We start from the raw sequence: 22,565 nt of genomic DNA on the forward strand, positions 1-22,565 counted from the left end.
TCAGGATTTCATCTTAAAACAAAATGTAGAGGGCTATTAGAGCAGTCAACTTACTACAACTTAAAACTCATTTCCAAGCACCTTTGACTTAAAATGTGTTAAAAGAAAAAAAAAAAAAAAGAAAAAACCCCACAACCAACAACCCAACCCTGCCCCCTCCAAAAAAAACACGAGAGGGTGATCAAATATGATGTAAACTAAGGAGAGACGTCTAAAAATATCAGCCAGCTTTTTATTCGTGAAACTTTATCTCCTGTCCTTGCTTTATTCTGCCTTGACATTTGGTATAATTATTTTTCCAGCAGGTGGAATTGTCCTTATTTAAATAAACTGAACCTAATGCTATAGTGTGCCTTAGCCAAAACTTGGGCTCTGTTGGTTCATACTGACAGGCAGAGAGCTCCTTTTCTGCCAGCACAGAAGACTGTGGGGGAAAACCATTTTCAGATGTACAAAGGAAAAACAGAACTGCTGTACCTCCTTCATATTATCACATATTATGTCTTCAGCTGGAAGAGCTTTCTAACACAGATCTTTTTGTAGTGTTGTTTTTGCTCCACAAAATTGTTTAACAACAGTAATGTGATATCTCTGTCTTTCAGGTTCTGTTTCTTGGATATTAAGTTGTGCATCCGAGGAGATGGCATTTCTTGCACTGCACGTGTTGATTGGGATATTTATTTACTTTAGCAGTGTAAAAGGATCTTCCCAGCCTCAAGCAAGGGTGTTTTTAACATTCAATGGTAAGAAAGAAGATAAACATTCTTAAGCAAATGTTATGATTGAACATTTTCTTCTTCCCCTTAAATTCAATAACTGAGTAGAAATTGGCTTTTTGATCTGCATCCACAACTATGATGTTTGGGTTGTGTTGCTGAGGTACCTGTCAGCGTAAACTTTTACCTGAAGTTCATTGCTACTATAGCTATAGAATTAATAATACCTTCTCGTTATTTTCAAAGTTATTATGACTTACTAACAACTAAAGGTTTTATTTCCTATCCTTAATTTTGAGAAAGATAATAGCACATGGCATGTAGTGGAAGTTATTAATGATTTGAGTCGCTTTCATTTAGTGCCCAACTGAGACACTGTATACACTGAAAATCAGGCTCCCTGAAGGTTTACCAAGATAGTTAGCAAGGCACAGAGTCCTTTAGCTAAATATCATTCCTCACGCACTTTGTACAGTGTGTCAGATGTACAGAGCATGTAGCAATCACTGATGCTGGCACACTAAACATGCAATCAAAATTATTATTTTCAAAAGAAAGGTGCATTTACTTCTGAAGTGGTGAGCAGTATCTTATTACTGCAGTTACTTCAGTATTACTTTAATAGTAAGGCAGGTTATTCTTCTAGTATTAATCCCTGTCTTAAATACTGGTGATTTTAGCCACCACTTCAGAATACCTGTTCTTTGAGCTCACCAGTTCTGTTAAATTTGAGCAGAAATTCTCCATCTCTATACATAGGGGCTTTAGCTTTCTTCAGCCCTCTGCTTTGTCTGTGATGGTCTTTGAGACGTGAGGGCTTGCTGCTCCCTGCACTGGTATTGTCTGCTTTTGGATGGTTTGTATGGTTTGCAAGTGCAGGGATGCCCCGCAACTGCTGTGTCCTGCCATGGGAATATTCTGTGTACTCTTGAGTAGTCTTTACAAAAGTTACTTCAAAGATAATAATGGCTAGTAAGTGTCTCAGAGTGCTTTTCGCAGCCGTGGTCATAACTATGTACTCTTGAGTCTGAGAGTCATACAGAAAGAGACATGCCAAGTTAGAACTTCTACAAATATTAAACAACAGAGTGAACGATTACAAGATATTGATATTGTGGAGCGTAAGGCCCTAAACTTATGAGCATAATACTTAATAGGTGTAAAGTGGCGTCGTTCCAGTAAAAACAACAGTAGAAATTGCATTCCAGGAGGGAACTGCCAAATGAAGAAGTAGGTGAGAAGTTCTTTTCCTTGCTTAAGTAGTGCTGGCTTAATGTAGATGGTGCTGATTCTACACAATGTGATGCAGAAGGAAGTTTGGCTGTGGTTGGGTATTACACTGCAGGTTTGTCACAGTTACGTAGAAGGGGCTGATTCAGATTTCCATGTCGTGTCCATGGTGACCTTGAAAGTAATCTAGGCTTCCCCTGATCTCTGATGTGAGCATGAAGTAGGAAGTGACCTACTCAGGTTTTGAAGTCTTCAGCCTTGTGAACGGGAAAGAATCGTAATGAAGGGCAAATGCTTTTAACCTGGACTTGGGAGGTTTGTATTTTGTTCCTTGGTTCATAGCAGGTATGCTGCAAGTCTGAAACACAGAACCACCCATAGGGGAAAAAAAAACCCAAACCTAGGGATTTAGGAAAAAAAAAAAAAAAAAAGAAAAAAGGCTGGGTGAATGGCAGCCTTAGTTTCTCTGTCCCTCTTTGAAAGGGGGTTGTATGTTCTTCCTTTAAAAGGGGTCATGACATCTGTATGTCACTGCAACCCCTTCCTCTGGTGAGGTTCTCATGCCCCCAGAGCTCTGCCACTCTGTGGACACAGCCTCCGTTCTCCAGTTCCTGGCTGTAACCATGCTGGGCTGCCTCAATTACAGCTCCCTTCTGCAGTATCATGTACAGTAGTTGCATGTGTCGTGTCCTCTCCTTGATTTTTAAAGTGATGCTTTGAATGAGTAAAATTGATTGTCCCCAGTGAAAGGTAGGGGAAAGCGAGTGTCACCAGAGCCTTGCAATACTATTTCACTTAAAGTGGACATTTGACTTTCTTTAATACTTATCTCAACCTTTAACCTTTTAAAAACAAAATTGCATTTTCAAATCCTTGATTTTTAATGGATCTTTCAAAGTCATAAAAGTAAGAAATTAGTTATGCATTTTATAATATGACAAATAATGTCTGCAATAAAGGGCTGAGCTTTTCATATAATAGAAAACCAGTACTTTTATTTTTAAACCTGATTTCCAGATGGTAAGAAACAGCTTTCATTATGTAAAAAGAGTTTGAATGTTGTTGTGTATAACAAGGTAATGGCCCCACCTGTAGTATGAATGTCTTTTCTATAAATCTTCATTTATTTACATGGGTACTGATGTAAGAGAAAAAAGTGAAACTTTGTATTATTCTCTTGCCAAGCATGATAACATACTCTTTCTGCATAAGTTGTTTCATAGCTTATTGTTTTATAATCATGTAGAAATATCAAGTTATTGGCTGTCTTCATGCCCTGAGAAGTTGTCAGTTTTTATGGAGAATTGTCACTCTTTTAAAGTGCATCATTTGAAAATAAAACTATAATTAGGACTCCTTATGTTTTGAATGACATTAGACAATATAAGACAAGTCATTCAAGCTTAGGATACTTACATGGTATTTTTCAAGTTCCGAACTGGATTTGGCTTGGTGTTCTATAATTACATTGCATAAGTTTTGAGGGTAGAGCGTATACAGGAGGAGAAAATGAGTGATGCTTTTCAAAGCTAACCTGCTCCTTCAGGATCAAGTCAATTGAGCTTATTCACATCACAGCATTTCTCATGGGAAAATCCAGCAAGTACCTTGACCTATTCTGTTGTTCATCAGGAAAGATAAAAATGTGAATCGTTTGAATCATGGGCTGCTTTTCTCTTTGCCATCTACTTCATTAAGAATCAAATGTAATTAAAAAGTAAGCCTGGGTAATACCTCAAGAGCTTGATAATAGGGATTTTGCAATTAACTTCAATAGATGAAGGACTGCAACCCTAATTTCTATTTTTGAAATCAAAAGCCTGGCCCCTTGTCTAATTAAAATGTAGCTCATGACTTAGCTGAGGTTGTTAAATGTGCGTCTGACGTGAGTGTGGAACTTACTGCGGTCTGCACCCTTAGTGTCTTGAAAATTTCAGCGCCGTACAGAACCCCGAGGCCCAACTTCTGTTGCTTTGCACCTGGTGCAGCCGTTTACTCCGATGAAAGAAAAGGCCAGGCTGGAGCTGAACCGCGTGCTTTTGCCCAGGTATGCGTGGTTATACGTGGCACTAGGCCTATGGGGAATCGGGCAAAGGGCTTCTCGATTTGCTTGGAAAGATTTGTCATAATCAAATTGATGACAAATTAGATTGATGATTAATTGTCCTGTTCAACTGCGATGGCTTGGACTATTGGTATTTGTGCAACATCTGCACTTGAAGAGCTGCTGCAGTTGAAGAAAGGTGGCTGCAGCTTTTTCTGATTCTGAAATCACAAAGATGTGAAGGCTGTGGTGCAGCAGATGCAGTAGTGTTGGAGAATCATCTGCTGTGTTACCACGGAGCATGAGGGAGTGAGGGAACTTGGGCTGCGGGAAGCAAAGGACTTTACACATCTCCCTATGCTATTCGTGTACCATCCCCCCCTCCTCTTACCTCTTCTGTCTCTTTGTCCCCAGAATAGATCTTCCTTAATCTGCTTAAATCACTCATCATAATTTAAAGCACTGTAGTTTATTTACTCCCCATAGCAAAAGACTTACCTTATCTGTTTATGAACTCTCAAGCATAGTGTCTGCTGTTTCTCAAGCTACGTGCATTCCTCCTTGTTACTGCATGTTCCTGAACAGATAATTGGGAGCTGAATCCTTCAGTTTTTACAGGGGCAAAACCTTTCTCAAATCAGTGGGAGTATTATCAACATAAAAAAGGAGTTATTAGACTCCAGGATAGTGTCAGACTTTAATTTCATTCCAACTCACTTCTACATTGTGGGTTTTATTACAACCCGAAAATGTTGGGCCATACTGTTTTAACTTCAGGTTCTGAATCAGTCAAAATAGTTCCAATACTTATTTTTTGAAGATATACTCAAACAGATCTTTTTTGAGCTTTTAATTTATATGGAGACACACAACCAAGTGATAATTTCACAATTTAGTGGGAACATTTCATGCATTCCTACCTAAAATGTCTGGTCAAGCAGATATTTCCCATGCAGCTCCTCCCATTGTCTCCAGTGGAAATTCCATATGAGAAGTGGATCAAGGCTAATTTGCAGACGGTTTTGTTCCTCTTTTTGTCATGAAATTACTAGAACACGTAAAGCACTTTCTTAAAAGTATCAGTCAGCTTCATTAATGACAATTAAAAAGCATAAAATGTCACCAGAGCAACAGCAGCACTTATTCAACTGTCAACATATTTTAAAAGATTTAATGCAACCCCTGTGGTTACCCTCAAGGAAAAATAAAGGAACTGAGAACCATTTTCTTTGAGCTCTTAAGCAACAGCAGTACAACTTGTTTTTAAACAATTCCTCATTGTAATGTTAATGTTACCACAGTTAATAAAAAGTTCATTTATTATTTGAAGGACTTTGTGCTGATGACAGTCTAGTAGGCAACAGTTTATGCTCAAATAGTTGATTGGATCCTTGGTGGTGTCCATAGAATGAAAGCTACTTGCAAAATGGAGTAGAGATAAAGCATTTAAAAGGAGAGGAAAAAAAAAAAAAAAAGGAAAAGAGAAGAAAAGAAAAAGAAAGAAAAGAAAACCATGGGTTTATTTTTGTTTATATGCAGAACTCATGCAGAAATCTCGAGTGTTTATATAGTTGCATAAATTTCAGCAAATTGTGGGTCAGATTTTCTCAAAAGTAACTGATTTGTGGCTTTCACAGCTTCATGGATATTAAATAATAATGATTTATAAAGCATTGAGCACCAGCCATGTGAAAATTCTTCCCCTTCTATTGTCTTGCACTGGAGATCTAAAAACTTAACTCACTTTTGAATGTTGTCAACTGAAAATAATTTTTTTCTTATCTTTAGTAGTGAAGTTGGTATTTTTACATTTGATCTAATCAACAATGAAATCTTTGGTTGTTCCCAAAGACAAATATCTAATTTACAAATGGAAGTATTTGAGGGTATTGAGTATTTTTAGACTTTATCTTTGCCGTATATAGAGTTTTTTTCTTGCTTTGTCTTTTTTTTCTCTGTTGTTAAAAGAAACAGAGACATAATGCAATGAATCTTACTTGTATAGAAATTGAATTACTTGAATAGACTGAGTTAAATATAAAAAAAATCATTTCAAACAGATACTAAAGGAAGCATTATGAATCATAGAATCATAGAATGATTTCAGTTGGAAGAGACCTTAAAGATAATCTCATTCCAAGTCCCCTGCCATAGGCCACCTTCCATTAGACCAGGTTGCTCAAAGCCCTATCCAACCTGACGTTGAACACTTCCAGGGATGGGGCAGCCACAACTTCTCTGGGCAACCTGTTCCAGTGCCTCACCACCCTCATGTGAAAACCTCAGTATTCTTTCTAGAGTTCCATGGGTAGAGGTCCCACATTGCAAATGACATTGAATCTGCTTATTTTCACACTAACTCTTGTTCAGTGGCTGCGTCACTGCCTTGTCTTCACTGTCATTATTGTTGACATGCGTGTATGGGAGAGGAGAATTTCATGTATTGTTTCTATATTTAAAGTTAGATTGCACGTGCCATCTGACGTGACTTCAGTTATGAAAATTATTACGCAGTAAAGCTGAAGTCACAGGCAATGTTTTGTCCAGTTCATTGTATATTCTCTAAAGTTGCTACAAGAGGTACCCTTGTAGGAAATCTCAAATAAGGATATGGTCTTCAAGGTAGTTAATTATCAGGCCCCAAATTTAGTGGAAAAGCTTATAAATTTAGTCCTACTCTTGGATGAAGAACTCATCCAGATTTAACAAAGTTCGAGAAGACTTGAGTGTTTCTTGCATGCTAAAAAGCAGATGTGTTATCTAAGAGATGACTCACTTCCTTTAGTCTCTTTCTCTTTCTGTTTCCTAACTCAGTCAATTTGACCTGTACCTGAACCATCTCTTTTTATTTTTTTTTTGATATGGAAAAATCAAACTTTATCTTAGAACATTTTGACAGATTTGACATATCTTAGCTTTCTCTGCTTGTCATAGAAGAAAGCTGCTTATCTTGGCCAATTCCACTGCTCTCTCATTACAGTTCTCCCTTGTGTTGCGTGTCCAAGGCAAATGCTGAAGTCCCTACATAGGCAGTTGTGTTGCCATTATTGTAAAACACATCTCCTTTTATGTTTAAAAAATGCGATGAGAGAAAAATGGCAAAGACATTTCTAATACCCTGTCTTTTTCAGGACTGTTCGAGTATCAGTAACAAGAGCTCCTCTGTGAGCCATTTCCATACTGGATGAGTTCACAGTGCACTTTGATATCTCGTGCTGCACAAGCCTTTTTGTGTAACCGACGTAATTAGTGACGTGACTCACAATAATTACTCATTTTATTGAACTGCGTTGACTGAGATCCTGCCATGAATAAATACATAGACCAAGACCTTATCCTGTCGCTTGAACCAGCCGTTTCCTCAACATGTGTATTTAGTTCTTTTTGGGGCTGACTTTTCAGTGTTCTCAGTAACACTCCTTAATAAAAAGACTGGGCATTCTTTCTCAGGGAAGGGCCTTTGTCATAGGGACACAGTTTGCCGATTCACAGCATGCCTTCTCGTCTCATCTTACGTTCAGACTGCCATGGCTGCAGCAAACACCGGGTTAAAAGAAGGCTGTGTGTTTTCTCCTCTTCAGCCGATGACAGAGTTGGGGTGTCAGGGATGCAGCTGAGGAGTGAGAAATACCCCATTACCTGTGTGGATCAGTGTGATGTTGGATCTTCTGTCTTACAGTGAAGTGTGCAAATCAAAAGTGTTAAGTGTGTGTTTCCAGTACTGAAGCACACGATGGTCATTAATGGAGGGTTTACACCATCTGCCCTTCCTCCCTTCCCTTCATATTCAATGCAAGCTTGATAGGGTTGCATTTCATCATTACTTCGTCCGCCATTGATATGACTTCTTCCTGGAAGCAGAGATCCTGCTTACTGGTTTACTGAAGCTAAGACTCTGGTATCACAGCAGAAGGAATATAAGGAGTGATAGCTTTGCCTCTACCATGAAACCACCCTTTCTCAGGAGCTGAGACCATCCTGTCCTTTGGAGAATTTAGTTTTTCTTCTTATCCTTATGATTAACTATCTCTCCTTGAGGAAAAGTCTCTTGCTTCTTGTGTGGATAAGGTTGCTGGAGGTTATTTTTCCTGTGCCTTTGTACAGCAGCTAGTATTTGGGATATTCCCAACTGCTACTCTTACTCAGCAGATCAGTTACCCAAAAGTGAGTGCTACAAAGGCTCCTCAATCAACATAGTTAATACGCCAGAGATTTTTTGCAGAAACACAGTATAAATATTTTTTACTAATGATCTTAAAATAATTATCTTCTTTTCCAAGACAGTGATACAAACAGGAGACAACATTTTGAAGAAATGTCCTGCTACTGTCTTGCATGTTATCTCCAAGAAACTGTAGCCCATGGTATTTCATCATTGTCTGAAAAAAACCTTTTTTTCTGGAACCTCCCATCAAACTATCTTGATAGAAAAACCTCTGGAACAGCATTTTGTGTGACAGTACACAACTCCAGTGAGTGCAATCAGGCAGGACAAGAAATGCAGGATCTGTTAGGAGCTCCGTATGATGTTAGGGAGGGAAAGTGAACTTCAGACCTGGTGTGTGAATGCCCTCAAATCACTGCGAGCTTAGAGTTTGGTCTATGAGCACCTTTCCAGGCTGAGCTCTTAATTCTTAATTTGGCCAATTCTTAATTTGGCCACTGTCTCAGGAGTGTGATACGACATTTCTAATGACATCAGTAATCCTGGGGAGGGAAGAATCGGTTTGGGTTTGTTTTTTTTTATTTCTGTTTGGGGGGCTGAGAAGTTTTTACTTCTAGTACAAATTTCAAATGACTTCATGAAATGCAACATTTAGAAATAGTTTGGAATTAATACTCAAACTTTTGAACTGTTCTGCTTAATCTTACTCACTGCTCTGGGATAAATGATTGCCTCACCAAAATTATCTTCTAGAATGTGGATGAGGAGACATCACAATCACTCCGGATTGCCAAGTTGCTTAATGGAAAAAAAATGTGTCTTGGCAGTTAATTTTATTTTAAAAAAAACACCCAAAACCCAAAATTAAACTGAAGCCAAATTCTTTAATTAAAGACATCACTTTCAGCCATTAAGACTGGCATTCGGAAATTAGGAAAAAGGACTTTGCTTTAGAGTTACATGGTAAATTTGTGACCTTAAAATTCACTTTCAACTATCTATTGTCTCAACTAGTGTCCCCTTTTAATATTTCCTTTGCAATTTCATAGTTCCTGTCTTGCAGTATAGTTCCTATATTTGCTTTGCAAATGCAACTAAAAAGAAAAAGGTCTTGTAGATCCTTCCCTGAGAGTAATAGGCTTTCTGTCACCTATTTTTCTGATCATTTGTTGTTGTATCTTAGATTTTTTTTCCTTTGATTAATACCATCTCCCTTTACCATTCTTAATGAAAAATACATTTGCTTTTAAAAGCTTCAAGTTATGCAGAATAAATGAATTTCTGTCAGCTCAGAATCAATTAAATTTGGCTTCTTTTAACATCTGTATAAATCAGGCTATATCTCTCAGTCTCCCAGCTTAAAGGAGCCGCAGAGTTAGATTTACAGGGATAAGGGAAGTATGTGAGGCAAGTGTCTGATAGCTCATTCAGTTCAGTGGCGGGGAATGACGAGGTTGGTTTTCTTTCCTTCTCATGTAACAGACCAAGAATGCCAAGTTTTGAGCAGCAGAAGGAGGAAAAAAATCATGATATGTATGTACAAAAAAATTAATTGTGTAACAGGAAGCAAAGAGGGAAAGATAGTAGGATAGATGTATTCATAATCCTGCAGTAATTGATTTTTAACGAAAAAAGGCATCAGTATTCAAAACACTGTATCATACATACCTGCATTTTCTGCTTTTTGACCACAAACATTTCACAAGGTGTGAACCTCAAACTGATACAAAAACTCCTTGAAAACAGTCACTGATCTCAGAAGACAACAAGAGTGGAGTTTCCTTATCCTCTACTGAGCTGCAGCCAGGCGGGGAACGCAACACCGTGTTTTCCTTGGGGCAAACGCTGTCACGCACTTCTTTGGCCTTTCTGGTGCCTTTCAGTGGCACAGGATAGCTCGTAACATGTTTAGTTTCTACAGTTCTTAGAAGTGCCTCCTCGTCTGAAATAACCAGCCTGCGTGCCTGTCACTGCAGTTTTCTGAGATAGCCTCTGTTAATGTCGAGTGCTCTTACAGGGCACGATATCAAATTAGTATACAAAAATGTGAGCACCTGCGTCTTCAGAATGGCACTTTCTGTTTTTTTTAATATCAACCAATTAAGATGTTATTTTCAATGAGAGGCTTGGCATTTTTTCAAAAATTTACTTTTTGAGGCCTGAAAAGGATTTAGTTGGCATGGAGAGCTGATCCCGGGCTTAGACTTTTCGATGGCTTCAGCGTGAACACAGCTGGAATTTTTTAAGCTGATTCGACTAAAAACCCACTTCCTGCCACTGTTGAAAATAATGCACCATCTTTTTTTATTTATTTTTTTTTCTGAAGCAGACAAACCTACAGCAAAGACAAAAGAGTTTAAAGCCCTCATGAAGTGTTTTATTGTGGTTTGCGTTAGGGAAATAAAGCTGCACATACATGGCTATAAAATATGAAAATAAATATGCCTGTAAAGCTATTATCTCTGATTTAATAACTTATCATCTTTATAGCTTTCATAAGTCCCTTTAAAATGAGAAGAGTGTCAGCCATTCATTTCTCCAGTAGAAACCTTGTTTTTCTTATGGATACTTTCATACATAAGACATCTTCAAACATAATTTTGAAAAGTAGAGTGGGAGAAGAATCAAACGTCAGTAATTTTTATTTCATTGGATGTTTCTTAAACTTTCTCTCCTACTGTTTCCTGATCTCAGGTAAATGTCTTCTTAAGCTGACACAGGCAGCTGAAAAAGTCTGTTCCACTTTGTGGCAAAATTGCAAAAATAACTTGAAACTTTCAGATGTGGTCAGGTATACATACCACTGTCTGCACTAACAGTGTTCAGAAAGCGAAACAAGGAGAAGACTTACGAACTTGGTCAGCCCACCAGCCAGGTCCAGCGAATAATAGACTTCTACCTGGTCCCGTCTTTGCCTTGGAGACACAGGAAAATCTTTGCTTGCAGAGTATGTGCTTCCTTAGCTGATGGATTCTTCCTCCCACCCCAGCACCCTGAAGATGAGCAGTGAGCTCACGAAGCACTAGCATGGCACTTGCAGAAGAGAAAGAACATGAGTCTTGCTGCTTTTGTGTGTACATGTGCGACTGGATTAGTGAAAGCTGCTGCTGTGTCCACTCCAGTAAAAGCAGGGGCTGGGACAGAGGGGCAAACACAGGAATTCAGCATCTCCTCAGCAGCTGGGGAGTGCAGACCACCCTGATGCAGGAGCTCTGAAGACAGTTTTGTAGAGGAAGGTTGTTCCAGCTGAATCAATACCAGGGCAGGTGTCATACCTACTGGGGTCATTTACGTAGATGTGTTGGATGAGGTGATCTAATACAATTAGTTTTTGAAAGAGGTGCAGCCTTTCTTGAGTTGGATTTCTTTGCAGATACAAGAATCTGCCACAAACGATAACTTGATTTTCATTTGCGATTTCAGAAAAAAAAGATATGTTCATTCCAGATTCTCAGGGTGTCACTGCCAAAGAACTTTCCCTCATAAGAGCGGTCCAGATACATCCAGCACTGCGGTACAGTGATGAGATCCCTCTCCATTATTGTTATTTTATACTTGTGCTTCTATTGAGTGTGTTTTTATTGGTATTGGTAGTTTGGTACTAGTATTGGTATTGGAGTTAGGCATTGAATGCTGGTTATGAGGCAGCCTGTCCTTCTCATTTTGTAATCAGTTCCTCTCTTGTCTTGTCCTTAAAGAGGTGAAAGAAGTCTGCTTGGACTTGTCCAACAGGCAAGCAGCTGAGATTTTTCTTTCCACTCTGTGTGGTGACTGTGAAGGACCTCTGCTTTAAGGTTATTCTTCTACCTATGAGGGGACAGTGGCGTTGGGAGAGGTTTATGGCTTATGTCTGTTGGAAGCTTCCCTCGCCAGCTGGGGAAAACTCCCTCTCGGATCAGAGTGGCTGTGAGAGAAGACATCTAACATCTAAGATCAACTAAACTTGAGATTGTGTGTAACATCAATAAACCCCAGCACTCTGAATAAACAAGGTGGCCGCTCACTGTTTACTGTTCCCTTTGCTTATTTTTCCTGCTCTGCGCCTGTGATAGCCCCAACCTGTTTGCTGAGCAGCTGAAAGTGCGTTTTGTCCAAACTGGATCTAATTCTTGGCTGATAGGTATGAGTCCTACATGGAAATGTGTGAGAGAGCAACAGCAGATACTGGGACCTTTTTTTCTCTAAAAGGCCCTTTGGAGAAAGTGACTCTTTCTCTGTGGAGAGTGAGGAGTGAAAGGGTCTCGTGGAGATTACTGGCAGGCACAAGGAGTTGGGATGAAGTTACTCCACCCCAGCTCATGTTGTATGACAGCATTCAGCCATAACGTCTGCTCTAGAGGTAACCTCCAGCTCCTTTGAAGATGACTTCAGATTTGATACCAGATCTTCTCATGTTCAAGAAAATACATATGTATTATAGGCTCAGTTATGAGACAAAATATGCTTACATTAGCATTTGTGTATGCTATGGTAAACGATCCCATAGTGTTAATAATTTTAATCATCTCATTTATAGTAATACTAGTAGTAAAATACGTAAGTTATAGTTCATTTGTTACCATGTTCATAGGTAGCTTATTCTGAGAATCACTATTATAATAATTTTTTATATTCCCATTCCTAAATGTATATAAAAATATACCCACACTTAATTTGTGGAGCAAAAGGAGGCAAAGGAGCGTCTCGCAGTGACCTTCAACTGCCTGGTGAGGAGAGGACAGAGAGGACAGAGCCAGACTCTTCTCAGAAGAGCACAGTGACAGGACGAAAGGAAAAAGTGTCAGGTATCTGCAACTCAGCTGGACAAGGTCCTGTACAAACCACCTCACTTCAGAAGCTAGCCCCATTTTGAGCAGGACTGGCTCATATAACCTTCATGTGTCCTTTCTGTCCTGTGTGCTTTGTGGTTCTGTGATTTTATCAGCAATCAGCAGGTGTGAGTATTAAGACGTTGGTATCTATTTTGGCAGTGTTTCCAGCACAGCTTATCTGCTAAAGCAGTTCTGAAGAAGAAAGTTAGCTTTACTCAAAAAGATCAGAAATCTGACCCAAATGACCTGGCAACCTGTGTCCACAATGGAAGCTATAAACACTCAACATCAGGAATTTTTATTTAGATGCCTACTGCAAATTATTGTGCCTGAAGTGTGGGTTTCCAAGCTGGAAACCTTACATGTTGTGTAAATTGTTTTCTTACAGTTCAATACAATAGATTTTCCTGGTAGGGAAGGGAAAAAAGCATGGATCTGTCTGTAGCTGCACAGTAAAATATAAATTCTAAGGAATGGCAGAAATCCTAGAAACGCAGCATTACATGAAATGATAGGAAAGCAACGCCAGATGATTCTACCTGTATTTTCTGTGCTTAATCTCCTTTATTCTCTTGTTTAAGAAAAAAAGATTACTTTCTTGTTAAACTGAACTCATTCATAATATGATGATTAAATCACTACACGTTATGATGGAGTGTGCAGAATGTAGCTATATTTACAGGCCCAGAATTTATTCATTTATTTTTAAAATTCTATTGAATTCTTTTAATACCAAATTAAAATTAAGATTAAATTAAATAAGTGACGTTTCTGACCAAATTTCACAGTATACATTTGATCTCAGAACAGATATTAGATCTTTACTTACAGTGACATCTGGTTCTCCTTTATTTTCAAAGTTTGTATCTGCACGTGTGTATAATGATACATAGAGCAGATAAAGCAGACTTCTGCAGCACATACTGTGTTTGTGGAGGTACATGTGTCTACTTCTGGGCAAGTTTTATGTTATGTGATGTATGGCAGATGCATAGCAAAAAAAGTTTGAAAAAATTATTATAAAATGGCAAAGTCCAGAGTAAATAATCCTAAACTACCTCGACGCATCCTGTTTCATATGCATGTCATCCTAAATTTGCCCAAGCTATTGTCTTTTCTTTCTTTTCACTGACTGACTTTGCAAGCTGGAGCTCTGTCCTTTAATGACAAATGGTTGCACACACATACACACATGTGCGTGCACAACCAGCATGCAAAAACCTAGTAATGTGATACGTGCTTCTGAGCTTATTCTGTTCGGTCGTGTGATTGGTACTGTATTATTTTGAATATTTGAAAAAGTCATTAAAAGTGTATTGATTGTTAGGCTGTACAGATCTAGGACAACTTTCTTTAACCTCTCTGAAAGGCTGTAATGGTCTCTTACTGACATTATTTGACAAAAACAATATATTTTTCCTGTCTTCCATAGAATCACAGGATCATGTGGCTTGGAAGGCACCTCCAGCTAACATCCTGCTCAAAGCCAGTCTGATTAGATCAGGTTGCTCCGAGACATCTCCACTTCAGTCTTGAATAATTCCGAGGGTGGAAATCCCACCCATTAATGTCGGTGTTCCAGTAGCCTCCCAGCAGGTCATAGTACACAGCAACAAGATTTCTCCTTTTCCTTTTTCTTCTTAAAACTGAGCAAACCCAGTTCTCTCATCTCTCTGCGCATGCCGTGTGCTCCAGAAACTTTATTTGTTCTTTGGCTTGTTTTTAGTCTTAGAAAGTGGTTCTTCCATTGTAATAGTGAGCTGCTTACTTCAGTAACTGCTCACCATCTGTTCACCCCTCTCCAGGTTCATTTCCACATATAAAACATGCGGAGTCTGACTCCGTTAGTATTACAATAGTTGATCCTTCAGCCACTTTAAATCTGAGTAAGATCGGAATCAAGACTCTCTACCTGTCTGTGTATGCACTTAATGACTCTTAAGTTGTTTTGGTGTCCAGCTGGGGAAGAAACAGGAAGATTTCATTGGCTCCAGTGGGGTTTGAGTAAAGTATTCAGGTTTTTTTCTGGAGAGTGTGAAGAAATGTGAGTGTTGTGTCCCATGGCAGTTGTTGAGTATTTCTTGAGGCTGGATATCAGGATATCAAGAGGAACTCACTAGCCAGCCATTTTTAGATAATTTTCTCTATAACCTTCTGAGGATACCTTTTGGTTCCTGCCTATAACTCAATTCATATAAGCAGTTTAAAAGGAAAAGCCTATGTATCCATTACCAGTTCCCTATTAATTTATATTTTAGTCATTAATTCTTGTCACTGGGGGAAGCCAAAGCATTGCATCATTTTGGTTATACCAAAATAGGAGCAAAATAGCTCGTATATGAATAATAAAATAGAAAGTATCTCAATTCAATGCTTTTAGACTCTACTTTGTGTAGACAAATACATTCTCTGTGTGGTAGAGGGTAGGTGGATTTTGTCTGTAGAGGTATTCATTTTCATTTGATCTGCCTTAATCCTGAGGATATGGGTTCAGATCCCAAAGCCATTGAAAATATTAGCTTGATGCTTCCATCAGCCTTCAAAAGCTCTGTGACTGAAGGCTCTCGGCAGCTGTTATCTGCTATAATAAATGCCAATGATGAAAAAGACTAGATGAGATGAAGGTAATTTTTTTTTAAGAACAAATAAAACTATTTTCTTTCTAAATCGAGCCAGGAAAAAAAATCCTTTGATGATTTTTTTATGGATAGAAAATACCAACAAGATTGTTCTTGGATAAAGCAATTGTTCTTTTCTACAAATATTGCTTAGGATTTGGGGGTCACAGTTCATGGCAAAATATGCCGCCTCTGTTTGCCCAGCTGCCACACCTCTCTGCCCTGTCTCCTCCTGCACGTGAAAAAAGAGGCTGAAAGTAAGGTAAAGAGAATAACAGATTTAGTGCTGCTCTGCTTGTAGGCCATAATTAATGTAAATGGTGTTACAAGATTAAGACTTTTTGCTTCCATGTACATATCCCACCCAAGAGGAATTCTAGCACAGGGAAGAGGGCACAGTCTCTCGCTGTGGTTTTGGCTAGATAGCGACATGCAATGGTGATCCAGAACACAGGAATAGGTCTTGCAAGATTTTTAATTATGAATTTATTTTATTATTTTTTTTTATTTTACTGTTAAGCCAGGATTTTAGCAACTGGAAACTGCTTCTCCAGCATAAACAGCGCATTCTAGACAGAATGGGCCCTCAGAAAGAAGCAAGTCAAAATGTCAAAACGAAAGGAAACTCTTAAGGAGAAAAAGGACATGGAAAGGCTGTTTCTTCCAGCTTTCATTCCGAGATCAATTTTATGGATGTTGTCACAGAACTTTGTGTTACAAAACCTTACGATAGAAAACTTAAAAAAAATATATTTATATTCATGTCTGTGTCTCTGTACACTTCAAACATTAAAAATGGTCCACAGATGTTTATCCACAGCATATAGTTTTCATTGCAGCAGTCTTTCTCTGCCTTACATGTTTCCATTTGTTTTTGGCAAAACAAAAGGAAACTACAAATAAGAAGAAATTTCATTTTGTGGAGACAAAAAAAAAACCAAAAAACCAAACCGAAGCATAAATCCTTCTGAAGTCCAGTGATGTTACTGAACTTTGAATCATGATCATATTTTTCAATGGGTTCGGTATTTGAATTAGAAATACGCTCCACCCTGAAAGGTGTGCAGTTATGAATGCTGTGACACATGGCAGCGTTCAGTGGTTTCTTTTTTTCGCTGTAAGAGAGTGTTCAATTTTCTAATGGAAGTTAGAATGAAAACAAAAAATGCTAGAATCAGTTTCTATGTTTTTACAGTTTTTCCTTGTGTCCCAGCTTCAGCACGAAGGCAGAGGTTTCAAAGCCCGTGGAAGCGGAGATGCATTAACAGGGTGGCACTTACACATCTCAGGACAGTCCTGGCTGCTCCCTTGGTAGCGATGAACAGGGTACACGTTTGCTGTTCCTTCATCGCTGCCCATGCCTCTAATTGCCACTTTGTATTATTTATAGAGGCAGAGTTGGTTTGCAGGTTTGTTTTTCCCTTCTTTTCTCTTTAGCCACTACCCCACACGACTGCAGCCAAGCTTTTGTTGAGGTTTGTCTGGTGGAAGCAGAATGAAAGATTTTTGTGTACTTTGCCATCTTATGACAACTGGCAGCAACTGAAATGAGGCATGTCAAGCAACTACCACAAAAAGAAATCAGTAATTTACAAGTTCAGACAAAGGTTAAAGAAACAGACCTTCTCTGTAATTGTGTTTTCTTGTGCAGTTAGTTAATATTTTTGCATTTGAGAATATTTAGTCTTCCTAATTGAGGGAATGTTACACTACAGTTCAGAAAAGGTGGTGAAATCAAAAGCAAAATAGTCTCTTTTTCAGCAGAGCACTGCTAAAGCTTGTATTAGTCAGTGGAAATAATATGAGGGTGGATGGGAAGCAATAATTAATTACTGTCTCTCCTGCAGTCAATTAAATATGTCTCATACCTAACTGGTTAAAGCTGCCTTTTTTTTTTTTTTTCCGTTATAATGACAATAATAAGATTCTTCTGAAACAGACTGAGAGAAGGACCATTTCTCCCAGCATCTCAAATCTTTAGAGGAACGGAAAAAGTAAAACCCAAATGCCAGCCCTACTGATTTGAGTTTGATTATGCACAGACAAAATCAAATAAAGATTTTTCAAAATGAAAAGAACAACAAAACCCTCAGTTATCGAGTGTCTTTAATGCAAACAATCTCAATACTTCAAGATTTTGTAAGAAGCACGAGATACCTAGAAATATTCATAAACTTTTTTGTACTGCTAATATATATGTGGCCAGTTGTACTGATGCTGCCTCCTTATTTACAGGGGTGTTGCAAAAATAAAATTTATTAGTGACTCTGAGTCTTGCAAATACCTGAATTGTGAGGACTGAGGGTAGTTGTATCCTCCACAAATACAAATTTGAATTTCTATAGCTGCAAAGTTTTTCTTCCTACTCTGATGTTGACTCCTGTTGATAGCTAGACCCACCGAATCTTAAACAGTGCAACGCATTCAAGAAATTTTAACATTTTGTAAAACCATAGATCAGAAAGATGATGATCTGCTGTGTAGCTACAAGTTTAATAGATGAAGATCCTGTGTGAAATCACAGATCATCTCATGTAGCAAAAGAGGAGTTCCTGCCTTCTGCACCATTGCCCCATCCCCAATTTGCCTGCCTTTCAAATAGTATAATTATAGAAGGATTTAATAGAGCTGATCTATTTAATGTCTTCTTTTTATTAAATCTATTGTTATTTATTTCTAAGCTCTTTAAGAGACTGCCTGCGATTTTGCCGGGCTAAAATGTGAATTGCCCTGACAAATCTTCACACTTACTCTCTCCTCCAATTTGATTCACATTTGATCCCTTCTGTATGTAGTCCTCTGCCCAAGTTAAAAAGTAAAATAAAGTATAAGAGATGTTTGGGCCTCTGAACATGTTGCTGAAAGGTTCCTTTTTCTGCAGATAAGTATTCAGAGTGTTTCTCACAGAAGAATAGCATAAATTATGGAGATTGCGTTCACAGAACAGGGAATGGTATTGTCAGTTTGCTTAGGAAAAACTAATGGGGTTGTAAAGAAATACTATCTACTTTATTAGAGTAAAATTTGACAGCTGGAAAAACAAGGGCAATAGGCTGGCTTCCATTTTCCATTGATTTTAGCCCCTAACATTCAGAAGACTTCCTTTTCTGCAAAACCACATTCACACTGCCTACACACGAACACACAATGCTCTTTTGCTTCAAGCCAGAGGCAGATTAAACTTCATTAGGAGAGTAAAGCTTAAGGAAAGTTCAAACTGTAACAGATAGTAATTTGACAAATAAAGAGTTACGGTTTGTTTTACTAAAGCCAAAAATCAAGGCTAGAACAAGGTTCCCATGGTTCTTTTGTGCCTTTAACCATTGGGTAGGAATAGAGTCACTTTTCACAGTCTGGTTTACATACCGTATAAGCCTGGTAGCCACATACCATGGCTTTTTTAATGCACTTAAGCACCCAGCGGAGGCACACATATCTCTCATTAAATAAACAAAAATGTGCCTATAAAGTGTTTACCTTAGAGCAAGAAATAAGAACTTAAACAAGAATATGTGCTCCAAGTATTCTTGGGTAGATGCGCTAGTAGCTTAGCATAAAAGCAACAAGAATGCATGTATTTTAAGTCTGGATAGATTGGATTAGCTTTCTGTAGCAACATTAAATTCTCACCCAAGCATCCTCACAGTTATGCACTTTCCCAGGCCTTGCTAGCTCTAGAATAAGGACGGATCATTGCAGTTGAGTGGCAGATACCTGTGGTAACTGAGGAGCTGTGATTTGAGAACCTAAGTTGTTTTCACTCCACTAGCAAACTGTATAATGGCTAACTTACAGGGGCTTAACTGTGTACAAAGATCTCCAACATTAAATCCTGAAAACTTTTTATTAATTTATATTGGATGAGCTTCAAAAGACAATTTACCAATGAATGATGCTACTTGCTGTATGTTATATGCTGGAATGCACAACATACTAGATAGATAGTGACTGCATGCAAACAGTATTGTAAAGTGAGGGCTAATACAAGAAAGGAATAATGTGCTGAAATTTCTGGCAAAAACATTATGTGCCTGGCTCCTGGATGGAATTCAAAGCCTGTGTTAGGTGTCTGCACTTGCTCTTGAGCCCATGGGAAGAGATAGGCACCTCAGACTAGGAGCTGAAGCAACCCTGTCAAATAAAAAAATGCTGCCAAAAATCGTCATGCTTCTTTAAACATGACCTAGCAGTCACTAGGGGAGAATCTTTGAGAACAGGAATAGGACACAAATCTTGTTTAGTTGTCATATTCTGGTCTGCATGGAGGTACCTGGAATCCACACGAAGGGTTATTGCCTGAAGAGAAATGTTTGCATAGATTACATTCAAAGAACTGATCAGAGATTACTTTCTTTTCTGCATTGTTTGTAACAAAGAGTGAGAAAAGTTTTCATTCCCCTCTTAATTTGGAAGCAAAGAGGCAGAAGTTCAAATTCCAGCCCATGTTTCCTAAATAACTGTCATAAGTAGGAGGCTTAAGGTAAGATAATGAAAGAAATGTACTTTTCACTCCTCTCTTTAAACCCTGGCACTATACACAAAAAATTATGTCGAATGAACTCAGCTAGACTGCGAAGCATAAAGGGCAGTAGATTAGATCTGAGTCTTAGCTGCAGTTTCTTGTTTTCATAATTGCAACTTTATTTTATACTAACTGCTAGCTCTGTAAGAGAAACTGTCCATTAGAAGCAGTCTTTGGCATGACGGAAGATTGGAGCTGTGGCCAGCCACTGTTCCATTCTTTACATCCACCACATGATTCCTGTAGCCCACCGAAGGGGAACATTACCCACCTCACCCCAAAATCTCTTTGACTGTTTTCTACACAGATTAGGCCTCACAGATTATCCATTGTGTTGCATCTCCAAGGCTGGATGTTGGGAAACATCTAATTTTGGAAGGCTGCTAACACTTTGGCCTGGCTTTAGGCTGGCTCACTGTCAGATGCCAGAACTGAGTTAAATTTGTATATGTTGCCAGAAGATACTCCTGTGCTTGGAGGTTTTAAGTTCTTGCTGTTATCAGTGAACAAATCTTTCATTTCTATATGCTAGTGATCCCCAAATGCTGCATACAGACATACAGAGATGCTGTGTTCTGGAATGGATTTAAGCCCTGGTGAATATCTCCTTTAAAACTTTGATAAGGTTAATGAAATCGTTGTTTGATGCTTTGTAAGAACAATTTACTTTATGACTTGATGTAAACTAGTGCCCTGGAAGCAACTATAAAATGATGAAGTCTGTGAATTTAGTTTTATAAATTATTTTTATAGAAGTAAAGGAAGAAAAGATCTAAGAGTCAGGGTGAAAATAGTACGTTTCTTCGATATGAGGCACACTTTGTAGTCAATACATGTATCAGAACAATCCTGAAGATGCTAATTTAAAAACTGTGAAATGCAAGGCAATACATACTTATAAGCTAATTCTGAAGTGCTTAATTAATAAAAATTGCCCAATGTTGCAATTACAATTTGTGCTGACAGTGAAAAATACAATTTGAAACCACACATTTAGGCTGACTCCCTCTTCTCTCTGCGTCATTCGAGGAGCCTTCTCAGCTATGTATGTGGGGGCAGCTGCGTTTACCTCTAATGAAATCCTGCCAGCAGAGAATTTGGCTCTGTTTCATTAACTTTGCTTGTTTCTTGGAGCTTTTATGTCTCATTCCCTCAGGCAACAGGACTGATATCTATTCAAGATAGTTGTGAATTCAGCACGCTTTATAGTTTTTGCCTCAGGTAAGAAAGGTATCTAAATATCTCTCTCCTAATATGTACACATGTACACACACATCTCTATCCCTTTGTCTGCGTGTGCACGCGTACACACACCGGCCCAGAATGTCACTGTGAGACCTCTGTCTTAAGAAATAGACCCAATCAATATTTAAATCCAGTCCTAATGAAAATACGTGACTTATTAATGTAGGAATTATGAAAATCAGAAATATTAGAAACCTTTAACTCCTCTAATCCACCTCATTTTAGTGAAAAAGTGTTTATTCCAGCACATTTTTGTAGTGCTTTCTCTTGTTCAGTAATGAATGTCCTAAGCACAGAAACTTTTTTTCTGAGCTGTTATTTCAGGAAGAAGAATTATTTTCTGACTATGAGCCTTTGTTTTCTATTTTGTAACTCTTTGTAACAGTGAATTATACTTTTGTGCAGCATCCTAATCCTATCCCGTCTGAGCACAGAGTGCTTATACACAGAACTGTTGTTATTTTGCTTTACAATAATTTTTTGGCCTTGCTGCCATGCTTTGGTTGATTTGTTTGGTCGTGTTTTCTTACTCTTCCTTCATAATTTTGTCTCTTCAGTCTCTTACGTACTTTTAACATTCCACTTTTCCTTCACATTGCTAGTACTGAAGAGTTTAGCGAGGGAGTTCATTATTCCATGGATAATCTCAGGGTGGTAAAGGGCTGTTCTATGATGAGATTCCTCCAAGTAGGGTTCAAAGTAATGCTAAGTACAATTCAGTGCATTTTTAATTTATTTCTTGCAGGTGCATACGCTTCTATTGTTCTCATGGTAATTTAATGTGTGCAAATCCAGACTAACTCCCTTGAAGTCGGTGAATATGCATCACCTTCCTAATTGTGTATTGAGGTATTAGATTTGAAATAGTAAAAATACAGTGAGCCAAGTCCATAGGCACCCTGACATATCACTAGTGACACAGTACTAGTGAAGTAAGAGAGCCAAGACTTTGGACAACTCTATTTACATGCTTATGTGCACGCTGTTCCCTGAAGCTTCTCGTTTTGCCATTGACTCACTAAATGTACAAACACGTAGGGCTGCACTCCCAGCTTTTTAATATATTCAGGCACATGTCTGTTCTTGCCCTCTGAAGACCACATATGCAGTAGGACAGAAGCGTGAATTAGAGGGTATGTCGTTCCAGAGGTTTTCAGACTAATTCATCCTAGATTTTACCATTTGGTTTGGCTGGTGATGGAAATCTCAGGTTT

General features: G+C 38.4%; 1 protein-coding gene across 1 annotated transcript in view; it reads left to right on the forward strand.

Moving 5' to 3' along the window:
- Positions 1 to 619: 619 nt before the first annotated feature.
- SEMA3C (semaphorin 3C) overlaps positions 620 to 22,565 on the forward strand; it is a 97,473-nt gene continuing 75,527 nt past the window's right edge. Inside the window, exon 1 of the mRNA XM_009982379.2 lies at positions 620 to 743. Within this exon, the coding sequence (XP_009980681.2) occupies positions 641 to 743 (103 nt within the window). The 5' untranslated portion in view covers positions 620 to 640. The remainder of the gene's footprint in view (positions 744 to 22,565) is intronic.

Source organism: Tauraco erythrolophus, chromosome 4 (genome assembly GCF_009769465.1).
Source record: "Tauraco erythrolophus isolate bTauEry1 chromosome 4, bTauEry1.pri, whole genome shotgun sequence".
Classification (NCBI taxonomy): domain Eukaryota; kingdom Metazoa; phylum Chordata; class Aves; order Musophagiformes; family Musophagidae; genus Tauraco; species Tauraco erythrolophus.